This window comes from Lepidochelys kempii, chromosome 4 (assembly GCF_965140265.1).
Source record: "Lepidochelys kempii isolate rLepKem1 chromosome 4, rLepKem1.hap2, whole genome shotgun sequence".
In the NCBI taxonomy this organism is placed as follows: Eukaryota; Metazoa; Chordata; order Testudines; family Cheloniidae; genus Lepidochelys; species Lepidochelys kempii.
Genome location: NC_133259.1, coordinates 13,981,387 through 13,997,879, shown reverse-complemented (window position 1 = coordinate 13,997,879; position 16,493 = coordinate 13,981,387). Strand labels below are relative to the sequence as shown.

Sequence of the window (16,493 nt, the reverse complement as noted above, 5' to 3'; positions counted from 1 at the left end):
TGCCATTGGCCTTCTTGGCAACAAGGGCACACTGCTGACTCATATCCAGCTTCTCGTCCACTGTCACCCCTAGGTCCTTTTCCGCAGAACTGCTGCCTAGCCATTCAGTCCCTAGTCTGTAGCTGTGCATTGGGTTCTTCCGTCCTAAGTGCAGGACCCTGCACTTATCCTTATTGAACCTCATCAGATTTCTTTTGGCCCAATCCTCCAATTTGTCTAGGTCCCTCTGTATCCTATCCCTGCCCTCCAGCGTATCTACCACTCCTCCCAGTTTAGTATCATCCGCAAATTTGCTGAGAGTGCAATCCACACCATCCTCCAGATCATTTATGAAGTCAGGTTTGTTTGACAAGACAAGTTTGAATAGTGTGGACACTGCCACGAAGATGTGCTGTACAGCCTAGGGCCACCGATATTTTACTCACGCCATTTCTACCTTTTTTCTAGTCCAACAGTTGAGTCTATTCAGCCTGCATGTCACAGCTGATATCATGCGGCTAAGATATTGCAAACAATCTGACTCATGCTAGTTTCAGCCCTGGTGTAAGCAGTTGCAAGTCTACTGAATTCAAGGAGAGTCAGGGTTCCCCTTTCTTAAGGAGGGGTGAATTTCGTCTGTAGGCCCTAAATGATGGATAAAGTACACAGCTTCAAAAGTAAGTATAAAATCTGAAGCATCTGTGGATTTAAGTGAAGATTTTTGAATTATTTTTGTGCATGTGGTTGAAATAAGACTGTGTGTGTCTCAAAACGCAAAAGGCCTGATTTATCGGCGGGGGAAAAAAATCAATAATTTCACCAGCCTTTAAGAGATTTTGCCTTTAGGTTAAGGCTGAGATTTCAAAGGGACCTATGGGAGTTGAATGCCCAACTCCCATTTAATTTTAATGGGCTCTGCACCTCCAAATCCCTTAGGCAGCTTTGGAAATGTCAGCCTTTATCTACAAGAGCCAAAATGAGCAGCGTGAAAAGAGAATTCGGAGAAGTTCTATACCCCAGTGTGTGTCTGGGCAGGGTACTGCACAGGAGACGTGAAGCAAACGGATTCAAAGCAAAGGGGAAAAATACTCTTCATTGGTTTGAGAACTGAAGAGATGGTCTCACCTAATCACTAAGACAACATGCAGAGCAGCAACGTCAACCCCACTCCTTGGGGCCACTTCACTAAGGCCAAATTCACTGTGTGGGGCACCCCTTTCAAAACACTCACCACCAGTGCCCACGCATTTGGGACAGCACTCTCCTTGAGCGACGTACTCCAGCTCCCCCCTGCCGCAAGAAAGGGGTGGGCAGGACTTGCGGGGGCAGCTAGCCTTCCCATTGGCACAGGAGCACGCCGTGCATGCAGAGCTTGCCCACTCCGTTCCATGCTGCAATGGAAAAACAAAACGGGAAATGTGTAAGCTACTTTAATAGCCAACGAGACTGGAAATAATCTTTGCTCCAATGAGTTACCCCGCGCCAGTGCCTAACTTTCCTCTTCTGCCAACATGCCCAGGCTCTGTAACTCACGGCCGAGGCTGCAGTGCAGACACTGGTCCCTGCAACAGGGGGACAAAGTAGTCCTAACACGGCCATAGTAGTCCCGTTGGGATCAGTTCAATAGAGAGGGTCCCCCTGGTGGCATCGACATAGCATAACCTAGGCCAAAGGACATACATCTAATGGATACATTCTCCCAACCCATGACTCCCTGTGTGATGGGCTGAGCTGCCATGTCTAAACCAGACACAACCCTGCAGCTGTTCTGTCTTTACCTGGCTTCCATTAAAATGTCCAGTAGGATCTACACACATCTAAGGACAATATCTGTCCTCAGAAGTTTAAACTACAAACTACAGTGTATCTCACAACAAGCCAAACCCTGCTTCCCTTAAAACCCACCAACTATGCTGGATCTGCTCTCCTGAGCAGGGTTTGGCCCAGTAAGGAACCCACTGCTTTTTGCAGTACACTCCAATATACAGAATCTTCTTTCCTTAGGATCATTACTGAGCAGAAAGCCGTCTTGGAAGACTCTACTAGGTCCAACAGCACATGCATCACCACTCACAGAAGGCAAGGATATAAGCTGTGATATTGTTTGAAACGAGAAATGCAAAATTTTAATTTAGGTGAAACACGCAACATGGAAGTTGGGCATGGACAAAACCTGCTGTCAGCTGCAGTGTAAGCTTTTCTTTCCTGGGGTGATTACTGGGGACAGTTCTGCTGGCTAGATATTTCTAAAACAATGATGAAGACAGAAAGCATTTGCCTGGCTCATTGACAGAAAGATAATCATCTTCCCTTATGTAATCTGCTCCAGCCATTAGGCTGTACGCTTCGAATATGAACGTTGCCTAAATATGCAGCCGGCTCTATAGTAAGGATGAGACACATGAGATTGCCGGCATGAGGCTGATCTTTATTTCCTGCCTATGCGAGGCAAGTCAAGCATACTAGAGGTTACATCACAGTCACATGACAGCAATCAGCAGGCACCAACTCCAGCAGCTATGGTTACATCTCTCCCATTAAATAAACAGAACAAATGAAAATAAAACATAATAGGAGCCAAAAACAACTGCAAATTACTGCAGCCAACTAGTAAAACACTTCAGTCAGACAGAGGGGAGGGTCGACAGCTTATCTATGGTACTTATATGACTCTCGTTACCATGGCATCTGAACACTTCACAATGTATTTATCCTCACAACATCCTGTGCAGTCAGGCTGTGCTATTATCCCCATTGTACAGATCGGAAACTGAGGCACAGAGAGGCTAAGTGACTTGCCCAAGGTCACCAGGAAATCTGTAGCTGAGCCAGGAATTGAACCCAGATCTCCCAAATGCCAGGCTAGTGCCCTAACCACTAAACCATCCATCTTCTCAATTCCCCTTTCAGAGCAATTCTGCCTGTTATTGGACATCTGTCAATAAGTACCATCTCTGAACCTCAGTGGGGTTTTTTAATCACATGGACACTTATTCCTTCTGCTGTGGCCTGTTTGACTATCGAGGTGGATTGGCCCTCCTGGAGCCTGTGTTTGCATAGGCACGGGTTACAGAAGTGTATACGCTGTCACATGTCAGAGGTCAGTATCTAACAATGCAAGTTTCTGATGGTAATTATAGCCTCCACTTTGAAGAAGGCAAGTGTGCCCAGGTCAACACTCAGTTCTTTTCCCAACAATACTATCTTGTCTCATTTAACTGCAGAGCACAGCTGAATGAATGAATGAATGCACCAGACTCTCCACCCTTCTCAGCCAAACAGGCCAGGCTATTGTGAATTGGCCCTTTCCCTTTGCATGAACTGTAGCAAACAAAACTCCCCATATGGCCATTATCTGATGGCGGAAGAAATTATAATGGGGCAGGGGAGCGGGGGACGACAACGATTAATGGTGCCTTTTGCTGCCTTCCACAGAGTGCTGGATTGAAGAGGCAGCCGTGAGAGGACATTCCAGCATTCTTTAGTGAATACATGAAGGCTTGGTTATCTGCCCGAAAGTTCACTTGAAGAGATACCTTTCGTGTATGAAAGAGCCAAAACTTTCACTGACCCGGTTCCCGCGTGTCATAAAAGCATGTGCACTGTGGAGTCTGAAGCCGCCCCCATATTAGCCAAGTAGATGAATTAAACATTTTGCTGATATTAGCAAGGACCACGCTCAAAGACCTGGGCTTAACTTGACTTAACTAGAGAGCGACGTGCCTGCCAGACGACATCTTACCTAGACAAGATCTACGAAGAGTGGTTTACTTGGGGAAAATAATTAACAAGTTGGATTTCAGTGAGGGGTGTGCAGAACCAGCGTACAATGTAGAAATTCTGAGGATTTGCTGCTACCTAAAAGGGCTTCTCTGTTACCAATAGGCCAAATCCTGTAGTCTTTACCACGCTCCTTACATACTCAATGCTTATGTAGGAAAATCCCATTGGGGGTTTTGCTCGAGTAAAAACTGGTAAGGTGGGTAAGGGCTTCAAGCGGTAGGCCTCTTGTCACTAGAGAGGTGATTCTTTTATCACATTTATAGTGGCCTGGATATTCACTTTCAGAAAAAGACCACTGATCAATATTCTCTCTCACTCCTGAAATGCACTACAAAAAGTGGGGGTAATTGTTACACGTCCCTGCAGCTGCAGCTAGAGAACCCAATGCACTGGGTTCTTCATAAACATACTTGTCAGCCATGTTTCTAAGCCACACCTCCATCATGGTTTTGTACAATATCTACTCTGCAGTGGCCTCAATCCTCAACTATTCCCAGTGGGAGGAGCTGGGACTGAAGGAGCCATTTACTTCACTCTGATCCTGGGGGTGGCCCCTGGAGAAGTTTAGAGTAGCCCCAGAAATGAGGATTGCTCCAAACACCCCCCAATACACCAAGGGCTGCAGGGGTTAGAGGTGCAGGACCCGTACACATCCGCTGGGGACTCTCAGCTGCGAAAAAGTTGTCTGCTTTCCAGTCCCTCTAGGGGTAAAGAAACCAGAGTGAAGGTCAGGACTGACCACAGTGTGACCTTGGCGGGGAGGTTCTTTGCTTAACAACTTCGTCAAGGCCAGGAGATAGCTTTTGAAGTACCTAACCAGCCACTGATTTTGCACAGGCAAAAGCTGCCGCCCCTGAATTTAGGTGGACAACCGGAGAGCTAAGGAAGGGAAAATAATGTTAATGCCAATGGATACTTAAGAGCACTTACCGCATGGGTTTGGCCTTCATGCTGGCAAAATCCTTCCGTTCCTGAGGCACACTCAGGGCAGCACATATTGGGGGCTATCCAGAGCACTTCCCCCTGAACAAATAAAAGAAAGCCCTATAAGCAGTACAGGTGGAAGGGGTGACTCGGGGCATGGGGGGGTTTCTTGTTGCACATGGCGCTCTCAGTTTAAAAAGGAATGCTACTAATCAAGGACTTTCCTGTGTAGAGCTGTTGCATTGCTTTGGGATGCTGAATTCATTCTTATCCCCAAGGTGTGTATAGGAAAACACACACACACACACACACACACACACAGCATAAACAATCCTTTGGGAATAAGACTCATTTTTCATTAACTCCCTGACACCAGCCATTTCAGTGACAGATAGGAAAATCATTAGGAAAAACTGACTCTCAACAAGGCAAAAAAATAAATAAATAAAATTAAAAAAAGATTAACCCATAAGTGATCGCAGGGAAACTTGTTTTCTTGTTTTAAAATTTAATTCATTGCTTTTTAAAAATATCATAAGTGGAAACATTTTCTTCCTTTCTCGTTAGAGCTAGTTGGGAAAAAGGAAAAGGAAATTAACTGATTATCAGTTTTGTTTTGTTTTGAAATTCCCAATTTTTATTCAAGTTCCAAAATGTGACATTTTCAAAATTTGAAAAATATCGACCATCTGTATTATATTGCCCCCTCAGTGTTCCCAGAAGAACAGTGCATAGTTTGGCTGCCACACTCTGTGCAGCAGCAGGGTAACAGATGAAACCAACAGGCATGTGTGTTCACGCTTCCATGTCACACTGAGGGCAGGAGACATTAGTAAAAAAGTTGGCAAAAGCTCTGGAGGTGCTTTGCTTCCATTCCTGGAGCATCTCCAAGGGTTGTGCATAGCAGCTTTTGCATTCTCATTCCAGCCTTCTCAAATGTATTTTAAATATCCCAGACCCTGGCAGTATGCCGCACAGATGCCACAAAGGAATGTGATATGAGACCTTATCCTGGCAAGGATTTCACAGATGTCAACCGTCATCTGAGGATGCTTGGTACCTTCTGGGCAGTACTCAGCGTCCCTCTTGATTAGGCCCGCAGTGACCAAACAGAGACAGACAGTTTTACTTGTTTCAGAGTAACAGCCGTGTTAGTCTGTATTCGCAAAAAGAAAAGGAGTACTTGTGGCACCTTAGAGACTAACCAATTTATTTGAGCATGAGCTTTCGTGAGCTACAAACCCCATCACCATCTCTCTCTCTCTCTCACACACACACACACTCAATGAAGTAGCCGAGAACATGAAAAGGCAGCAAAGAGGGGCCATAATTTAGGGTTTTGCCCAAAGGTCACCTTCTTGAAAATAAAACTCTAAAAATGCTGTAAAAACTCCACGGCCCACCTGTGCTGCCACAACTAGTTTTCTGCATCGAAAAGCCAGGGCTGGCATTACAGGATAGCAAGCAGGACAACTGCCTGAGGCTCCCTGCCACAGGGGCCCCCCACCAAGCTACATGGCTCAGGCTTCAGCTTTAGCTTCAGCCCCGGGTGGCAGGGCTCAGGGCCCCAGATTTCAGCCCCATGTGCTGGGACTTCAGCTTTGTGCCGGGGCCCCAGCGAGTCTAATGCTGGCCTTGCTTGGCAGCCCTCCTGAAACTTGCTCGTGGCCCCCCAGGGGGCCCCGGACTCCTGGTTGAGAACCAGTGCTCTATGCCATACTGTTGGAAGTAAGATCAGCAGAGGCACTCAAGCTGGAGCTCCCTCCAATAGAGACCAGTACCAGCTGCTTCCAAGAAGGTTGGAGAAATCCTGCAGCATATAGTTAAAGAATAAATCAATGATAGGAATAGTTCCTTCCTTACCCCCTCAATTAGTGGCTGGTTTATGCCCTGAAGCACGAGGCATGACCCCTTCCTAAAAAGTTCTCTTAAATTAACGTAAAACACAGAATTTTCTCATTATCCATATAACTGTCTATTCCTTTTTGGAACCCTATTCCACTCTTGGCCTTGATGATATCATGTGACAATGAGTTCCACCGGTTAATTATGCATTGCATGAAAAATTATTTCCTTTAGTCAGTTTTAAATTTGCTGCCTTTCAATTTGCCCTTGTTCTTTTGTTATGAGAAAGGAGTAACAGAAGTGTCCATGCCATTCATTATTTTGTATGTCTCTTATGTTTCCTTTTATTCACCTCCTCTCTAACATAAACAGAACCAATATTTTCAATCTCCCTCTAACAAACAAACAGCATTAATGATGGAGCAAAAATTAGACACCACCTGTTCTTTCACTGTGAATAACCTATGGCTGCTACCAGGAACACTAGCAAGACCTTTTTAAAACTACACGATTTTTATATTGGCAGGGTCTCTTCAAAATACAGACTTTTGTTGATATTCATATGTTCCTGCCCTCAATCTGGGCCCTACAAACACAAACCCTGCACCCAATTAGCTACAATCATTAATGAAGGCTCACAAGAAACAGAGAAACAAAAAAGACAATGAAAGCCCAGCAACAACAGCAATAATTACCAAGGCACACCAAACGAAAAGATGGACCAAAAGCACAATTCTAGCTCTCTTACTGTTTGTTAGAGTGGAAAGTGTCCATCTGTTTGTTCTACAGAGACCCAGCCCCCTGGGCTCAGTCTAAAGGTGATTATCAGCCATGCTTAAGCTGTGGTCGAACACGGCAGCACACTGGCATCTTTTGAGATCAGAATACTCTTGGCAGATCACTTGCCATATGTAGCATGCAAATGGTGCCATTGCCAAGTTTCCATGTGAGAAGGGAACAAACTGGATGGACTTCAAAACACTGCCTTTTCTGTTCACAGGGGGCCAAATCCCCTTCTCATCTATGCCTGTGCAATTCTGTGCAGTCATTTACATCAGCGTAGAGTGGGTGGAAAATGTTACCATTTTGCACCCACTTTTCACTTCCTACCGTTCCCACTGATGAAAATGGAACCGTGACAGGGCTGCTGCTATGCTAGAGAGGAGCCATTAATAATCGGGTGGTCTATGCAAGTTTAACCATGACACCCACGAAAGAAAAGAGATGCTTTGCTTACATTGTGGCTACAGAACTAAGCCCCTTCTGATTGTCCATTCCACTCCTGCATGAATCATAGACGGTGTATATTCCAGTATAACACTTTCCCAAACCTGTAGTTACCCAGAAGGCTTAGGTTGAACATAGAGAGAAAAACCCAATGATTCAAATACTTCCCATCCCTTGCATAGCAAGCCAACAGGCATATTTACCTTCTGAAAGTCACACCGAGGGTTTCTGCAAATGGCAGGTTCACAGATGACAATGTCACTATGGCATCTGCACTCCTGGCAAGAATCTGGCTTCCAAATTGTGTTGTTCTGCAAACAAACATAAGCTCTGAATTAAACTCGCATCAAGTGTAAAACGTGTGGAGTTATCTCATGGCTAACAGTTCAAATCAATTAAATAGGCACAGAATAGAAAGGCAAACTCTACAATGGACTCCGTCTACTCGATGCTGATTAGTAACCCCAGGTACTAATAAGTCCAGGGCTATTCGTTTCATAATTTAAAAATTAATGAAAAGACAAGGCCATGCACAGAAAAACAATCAATCAATTCCAACTGCAAGATAATTGATTGTACGTGACCTGCAATAGCCACAAGCTGATTTGAAATTGCCTGTTTTCTGTAAACAAATCTAGGCTGAGAGTTTCAAAGCTGCCTCGGGGCATCCAAATCCGCTAGGTGGCTTTGAAAACAAACAGCTTTGGCTATCGCTGATCATCCCAAAACATATATTTGCTGCTGCTAGATATTGACACGAGCAGCAGTTTGATGTTGACAGCGGCACCATTAGCCACACCACTTGCACCTCCGTAGCTCATCAGGAGTCAAGCCAATAGTGTTGATACAGCACACCATTAAGGGACTACTTTCAGAGGTGCTGAGCGCCTGTAATTCTCACCAACTTCAAGTGCAGCTGGAGGTGCTCAGTATCTCTGAAAACTAGGCCCTAAATCCATGCACAGAGTGAGAGGTGAAAATCATTCCTTCTTGAATTCACACCTATGGAAGGGATAATGGCGGGGGGGTCCAAAAAATTCAGCTCATGCCCCTCAAGAGGGAGGGCTTAGGGGTCTATGGAGGAGGTGCACAGTAGGTTCTAAAGTTATGGGCATAATTTTGCAGACTTAGGGCCAGACTCCAATCATTACGTTTTGATGAAGGCAATTTTTCTATTATCAATTTTGCCCGTGCATAAAAAATCCAGTCTTGTATACGAACTCTGTATTGTCATGAGAAAACTGACTGCTGTGGGTTCATCACCTCACTACCCGCTGTCTGTGTGCAAAAGCGGTGTCCATTCCTACAGAGGTTTTGCATATGCAGAAACGTGGCAAGGAAATGTTTATGTGCAAATACACAGGCACACAGCACTGTACTTACTATGTCAGAGATCACTTCTATAACCCTAAGGGAAAATTTCCTACTAAGGTTCATTTACATTATTCGGGCAGCAAAGAGAGGGCGTAAAGTGAACGTAAATATAATCCACTCTCTAAGGCTCTCTTGCATTGTCAGAATGGTGGAAAGTGGACTTAGTGCAAATGAGAATCAGGCTATAACTGTTTTGGGGTGGAAAGAAAGAAACCAGAAAAGGAGTCTGTAATCCACTTTTCTGAAGTAAATTTAGAAATTAGAGATCAAAGGCCAAATTTTGCCCATTTTGCTTAACGTAATCTCACTGGCTTCAGTGAGACAACTCACATGAGTAAAGCAGGCAGGATTTCACCTCCAAGTTTCTTATTGTGAGGCTTATGGACAAATTAATGGTTCCTACCTCCTTTGTTTCAGAATTCATGTTTCTTGTCCAAATTGAATTCCTCTGCAGTTGACAGTTTAGCTAGAGCAACCACTTTCCTTCTCTGTTAGCGTTTTTTTTTGTTTTGTTTTAAATAACTGACAGCTTTATAGACACATGAAAAGTACTGGGTGTTAGGAACACTACAATTTCTGGGTTTTGTACTAAATACTTATTTGATCATTGTTTATTTTTAAAGCTTTCAGTTAACTAACTAAAAACAAGGGAGAGGGTAACTAATTTCTTATCTGAACATTGTTTTTCATTATGCTGCTATTATGTCTGCACCAAACTGCCTTTTTGCCCCATAAGAGATTAATTAACTCTGCATACAGAAAAATTTCTATGGAATCAAAGTTAAATCTCATTGAAAATTGAGTCGGAATAGTGCCAGATTCTGCCACCTACTCACACTGAGTAGTGACTTGCTTCAATTAAACTGAACTACTCCTGGAGTAAGATGCTACTCAATGTAAATAAAGGAGGGAAAATGTGGCCCATGGTTTAATACTAATGATACATTTCAGGCTAGCTGCAAATACTATTCTGGCCACGGGAAAAATATGCCAGTGTCCTTTAGGGGCTGCATTTTCACAAGCGCTCAGGCTCCAGCTAGACAGCTAAATGGGAGCTGAATTCTCTTCAAAATCTAGCCACTCAATCAGGTGCCTAAGCAAAAACTGTTTGGTGTGGAGTACTTTTGAAAATCTGGCCCTTCGTGTTAAAAAAAACCAAACCTCTCCAACTTCCTGGGATGAAAGATTTTTCCACTCTCACATACATAACTGATGGGGTCTTGTGATACTAGCCTAGGGGAAACAGGCCATCAGTGGGGATTCTCCTGCACTTCCCTTCTCTCTCTCTTTCCCACTCCCCAGCCAGGAAAGATTTTTGATAGAACTGGCATTTTCTCTGCTCCAGAACCTGCTTTCTCATTAAAGTTTCCTCCATCTGACCTTCAGGAAGTTGACCCAAGTTTTCTCTCACTTTAAAACTTTAAATGCTCCGCCAATTCATTGCACAGGGCTAGGCTTCACTTCAGCTCCTGTCCTGCGTACAAGACAGCAGAGTTGATGAGAGAGGCACAGCTCCCTCCCAAACCTTTCCTTGCTCTTTGGGGATAGTAATCTGCTACTGCTCCAACTCAGCTGTGCAGTCTGGCATGGGTGGAGGGGGGCACCAAGGTTCCTCCCACCTCCTGCCCTCCTAATTCAGAGCACACTGACTTAACGTGCCCAGATGCAAGCTGTTAAACCCTCTTATGCCCCTGTGCAGTCTGAGCCATGACTGAGCACCCAATTTCCCTGTCACACCACTACCAGCGGTGACTATGTTTGGCATCAAGCTGATCGGATGGAAAATTAGATTCAGGAATCCAGGAAGAAGTCAGAGCTTTAACTAAGAATTTAGTCTCTTGTCACTTTAAATCAGGCCCATCAGAGAACAGCATTTTGACCTCGTTTTCTGTGCTAATATCCCATGGAGCATGAATTCTTTTGTGGGAGAGAAGGTGGACTATGGAGGGGGGAAAGCTGGAGCTGCCGTTAGAACTGTAATTGAAGAAAGCCTGGTGTTCATTCATTGACTTGCAATAGCATATCATTGATGGCAAACGTTATCCTTTGTACATAGTAATGCCAGCATACAGCTAACGAGCTCTGAGGCTTCTGTGAATATAAAGCCTTTGGAACTCAGTCCTTTAGGTGGATCCTCTAATAAAGCCGATGACTGTATTAATCCTAAATACAGCAAGGGATGCGCATAAATGTACAGCTCAATTGTACAAGATATAAATGATACCCAAGAAGGATAGTCATTTCTCCTCTGATGATATAACTGCCCCTCCGCACACACAGCTGTGAGAATAGAGTGTTAGCTTAGAATCTCTCTTTCTTGTGTGATTTAGTGTATAGTTACAGAATCAATTCGGGTGAGTTGTAATGGTGTCAAGCTCTGCCTAACATGCATAGTGTAGATAATTCACTCCTGCTCCCTTTCAGCTGTGCAATGTCCTACACAGCTCATTTCTAGGACTCCTGGAGTCCTGACAATACACAGGGCCTCAAATATCTCTTCACTAGCAAGAGTGATGTTTCACTTCTTTGCCAAAACAGTTTGATTTATCTATTCACTTGCCCGTTGCGGGTGTATTTTTCACTTAAAATGAACATCAAGGGATTTTTTTCTCCACCAAAGCTACCATAATTATTAGCATAATTAATGAGACAATGTTTGTAAAGCTCTTTGGAGGTGCAAAGCACTGTATAAGTGCCACGTATTACTACTGTTATGAAATCATTCTTAGCACTTTTCTAGAGCAAAAGGAAGGATCTCGAATTGAATTGAATGTTTAGAGGCCATATTAGAAGATTAACATTACAGCATATTAAAGGTGATTTTTATTAATAAAAGTCATTTATAGAGTACCATAAATGCACACATCCCTTTATAAACAGCCCCTTAATGAGATTATAAACCAGATCCTCACAGGCTGGTCCTCAGGTCTGTGCAGCGTCCCACTGAAGCCAATGGAGCACTGCATGGGGGAAAGGGACTGCCCATGTGAACCCAATTTCAGGGTCAGGACCACTGTTCCCTCTAAGCTGTGGGCGTGTGCACGCGCACACAAATCCTAAACCCCGCACACACAGCGAAACACCGCAAGCACAAAAATTTGCGCAGAAGCACAACAATTTGCACAGAAGAAATTTTTTGCGCATAGGGCCTGTCAAAAATTAGAGGGAACGCTGGTCAGGACCATAATCCCATTGGCTCTGCATGGCCACAGAAGTCCATGCTAACAGTTTGGATTGAAGGGACAGCGTCACAGAGTGAAATCCATTCTCAGTCCGTCAGTTTCTACAAGCAGAGAGACAAGACAAAATAAACCGAAGGCCTCGGAACACAGCTCAGATACAGCAGAGTTTGGAGAGTACGGGTGAGAAGAACAGGGAAAAAAATAGCTCCACGAACTGGGCTTTAAGGAGGGATTGAAAGGAGGAGAAAGTGAGTACTACGTAGTCATGTACAGAGAGACTGTTCTAAATTTAGGAGCATCCTGTAAACTCAAGCTAACAGCTGAAGAAAGACAAAGGATGTATGAAGGCTAGAGATGGGAAAAGAAGATACTTGACCCTGTTTTGCAGTCACCACAGCTAGCCACCATTAGGTTAATGTAACCCTTTAAAAAGCTAATCCTCTCCTAACATGACTGTTTTGAATGGATATCGCAGTTTTATGTGGCCAAACTGTCTTTCTTCTAGCTTGGCTTTTTCCTCTGTTCTTTAACATGACAAAGTTGAGCCTAATATTAAGCATATAATTCCTCAGTAACACGATCTGATACATGTGATGTGGGACAGCATTCCATTGGATCACAACCTGGGCTTAATTCTGAGGCACTCTCACAATGGAGATGGGAAGCACACAACAGCTGTGCATCTCTCCCCTCCCCGCCGCCCTTCTGTTTCATCGGACTGTATGAACATATTCAGTCCATCCATAAAATGTCAACAGACGCTAGATACTGTGCTAGGATATGCAGACCTCAAAGCAGGACATCTGTTTGGGGGCATTTCTAGAATTAGTAGGTTGGGGAGAAAAGTGGCTTGGGGAGGGAAGGGAGCGGGGAATGAGGCCTGGCTGGGGCCATCAATATTAGCTCAGGATTCAAACTTGCAATTCTTCTTGTCTTGTAGAAAATCTACATGATCTTTATTCATTGATACCCATCCTTCTGACCTCTTCTTCTGAAAGTAGAAAGCGGGGGTGTGGGGGGAGAGGGGGAGGAGTTGGTAAAATATACTTCTTGGGTTCACCAGCTTTCACAATGGAGCCTGCTCTGGGTACAGGCCATGACTGGCATTGGTATCTTCACTCTAGGGAACCTGGATACCATAAGTGGGGGGAAATTAGCTTCCAGTTCTGCTGGGAATGACATATTGACAAAGTACTTAGGCCAAGTTATGTATGACAGCATTCAGCAGTACACACAGTTGTTGTATTCTCTAACCCCACAAGAATGCATGAGGGGATGGATTTACTTCACATGCATCTCTCAATCAGAGCACTGAAGAAAAGCAGGTATCAGATGTCTCAGAGGAAGACTACTGGGCCACACTGTCAAAAACAGAGGCAGAATTCAGAGCAATTACACTTCTGGTACAACGACCAGCATCACCTAGTCGCTGCCAAGTAAGGAGATTTGGCAGCTTAATAGGGCTGCTTTCATTTTACATTTCCACTCCAATTAGTTGACAATACAAGGCAACTGGCAGAATAAATCAAAACCTAAAGAAAGTTGAGAGACTTGTATGTGGTTTGGAGAGCTATGCATTAATGGAACAATAAAGAGATGAAAAGAATTCTACGAAATATAAATGACCCCTAGTACAATTCAGGTTGGTGGGGGTTTTTAAACCAACTCTATGAAAGAAATGTTACTACTGCGGATCATATGTTCAAAACCAGCCTGTGTGCATGAAAAAGCAGAATCTGCTAAGTGAGGTTTGCCACTATTTTGAAGCATCACACATATGATATCAGAATGGCCTGAATGAGCTTTATTGCAGCACACTTGTGAGCAGATGGATTTGTGCATGTCTTAGTCAAATTAAAATCTCTGGCAAAACTCCCAGGGTACATTCATGCAGCATTTTGGAACAAGCCTCCCAGGATGAGTCGATAGACTCGGGACAGCAGGATTAGTGCTAGGGCTCTAAACCAGAAGTGGAAAACTCCTGCCCTCCAGATGTTTTAATCCAGCCCTTGGGCTCCTGCTGGGAAGTGGGGTCTGGGGCTTGCCCTGCTCCGGCGCTCCAGCCAGGGAGCGGGGTTGGGGTCTTGCACGTCCCCCCTCCAGCTCCTATACATAGGAGCAGCCATGGGGCTCCGCACGCTGATCCCACCCCAAGCGCCGCCCCTGCAGCTCCCATTGGCCGGGAACCGCAGCCAATGGGAGCTGCAGGAGCAGTACCTGTGGACAGGGCAGCACACAGAGCCTCCTGGCCGTGCCGCCATGTAGGAGGCAGAGGTGGGACATGCTGCTGCTTTCAGTATCATTAGCCCTACTTTACAGATAGGGAAACTGAGCACAGAAAAGTGAAGTGACTTAACCAAGGTCACCCAGTAGGTCAGTGGCAGAACCAGGAACAGAACCCAGGTCTCCTGAGTCCCAGTCCTGAATCCCTATGGGCTATCAGTAAAATTTTGAAAACTGTAATCCCACAGACTTCCTCTAAGAATTAGGTACATAAGTCACTTAGGCACTTTTGTAACTTTTTATCCTATATCTCATATAGGCACACAAAGTGAGGTCTGCAAAGCCCCCTAGGGGATTTACATGTGCAATTTCTACTAACTGGGTGTCCAAATCCCTTGGAAGGATTTGAAAATTTCAGCCAAAAAGTACATGAGTGTTTTCAGTCTGAATACCAGCTGAGGCTGCACGGGCAAACACCACAAGCTCGGAAAACTGCACATGTGTGTGTGTGTGCATATGCTTGTGTGTGGCACGATTAGATGGCTGAAATGGTATCCAAGACCTTCCCTTTCCTTTTCAGAGTGTCTACTATATTTTGCATTTGATCTCTCCTGCGATGAGTAAGGCTACGATTTTGTCATGGATATTTTTAGTAAAAGTCAGGGACAGGTCACGGGCAATAAACAAAAAAAAATTACGGAAGCCTTGACTTGTCCCTGACTTTTACTAAAAATATCCCTGAAGAAATGAGAAGGGAGGCAGTTTGAGCATCCTGCCCTTCGCCGCAGGGACCCCATTGCCCAGTGGCTGGGAGGGGTCCCCCCCCCACCGCACTGCAGGGAGCTCCACACCCGCCCGCGGCCACTGAGCAGCTCCAGGTCCCTCTGCTGCCAAAGGCAGCTGGGAACTGCAGGGGAGCGGGCCACCGCTGCTCACGGCAGCTGAGCCGCTCCAGTGGGGACCCTGACAGTGGCGGCGGCTGGGCAATTCAGGGGTTGGGTTGCTGCAGGGTTCCCCGCTGCCAGCAGCGGCTGATCAACTGCAGGGCCCCCAATATCATGGAGGTCACTGGAAGTCATGGATTCCGTGGACTTCTGCAACCTCTGTGTCATAATCTTAGCCTTAACAATGAGTAATCATTTTACGCTGCTTTATTACTGTATTGTAAAATCAGGAACTTAACTTGGTTATACAACCTCAACCAAGGGAAGAAGGCAGAGAAGGGGCAGCCTTTAAGGTTCACCTCTCCTAATTTAGGTGGCAGGGTCTGGTTGCATAAACCAGTGGCATTTCCTCTCTCCCCCGTGCAGACAATGCAGAGGAAGAGGATCATTGCTAATTCCCTAAGGGTATGTCTACACTACGGAATAAGGTCGAATTTATAGAAGTCGGTTTTTTAGAAATCGGTTTTATATATTCGAGTGTGTGTGTCCCCACAGAAAATGCTCTAAGTGCATTAAGTGCATTAACTCGGCGGAGCGCTTCCACAGTACCGAGGCAAGCGTCGACTTCCGGAGTGTTGCACTGTGGGTAGCTATCCCACAGTTCCCGCAGTCTCCGCTGCCCATTGGAATTCTGGGTTGATATCCCAATGCCTGATGGGGCTAAAACATTGTCGCGGGTGGTTCTGGGTACATATCGTCAGGCCCCCGTTCCCTCCCTCCCTCCGTGAAAGCAAGGGCAGACAATCGTTTCGCGCCTTTTTTCCTGAGTTACCTGTGCAGACGCCATACCACGGCAAGCATGGAGCCCGCTCAGGTAACCGTCACCCTATGTCTCCTGGGTGCTGGCAGACACGGTACGGCATTGCTACACAGTAGCAGCAACCCATTGCCTTGTGGCAGCAGACGGTGCAGTACGACTGGTAGCCGTCCTCGTCATGTCCGAGGTGCTCCTGGCCACGTCGGCTGGGAGCGCCTGGGCAGACATGGGCGCAGAGACTAAATTTGGAGTGAC

The 16,493-nt window shown here is 45.3% G+C and overlaps 1 protein-coding gene across 5 annotated transcripts in view; it reads right to left on the bottom strand.

Moving 5' to 3' along the window:
• The window catches only part of FRAS1 (Fraser extracellular matrix complex subunit 1), a 299,490-nt gene that overhangs the window by 176,060 nt on the left and 106,937 nt on the right, over positions 1-16,493 (bottom strand). For 4 of the 5 annotated variants that reach the window (XM_073340462.1, XM_073340465.1, XM_073340463.1 and 1 more), the window contains exons 3-5: positions 7,962-8,069; positions 4,693-4,785; positions 1,211-1,370 (exon numbers count right to left, since the gene is read on the bottom strand). In XM_073340462.1, coding sequence (XP_073196563.1) covers positions 1,211-1,370; positions 4,693-4,785; positions 7,962-8,069 — 361 coding nt within the window. The remainder of the gene's footprint in view (positions 1-1,210; positions 1,371-4,692; positions 4,786-7,961; positions 8,070-16,493) is intronic. The other variant, XM_073340464.1, reaches the window with a different exon arrangement.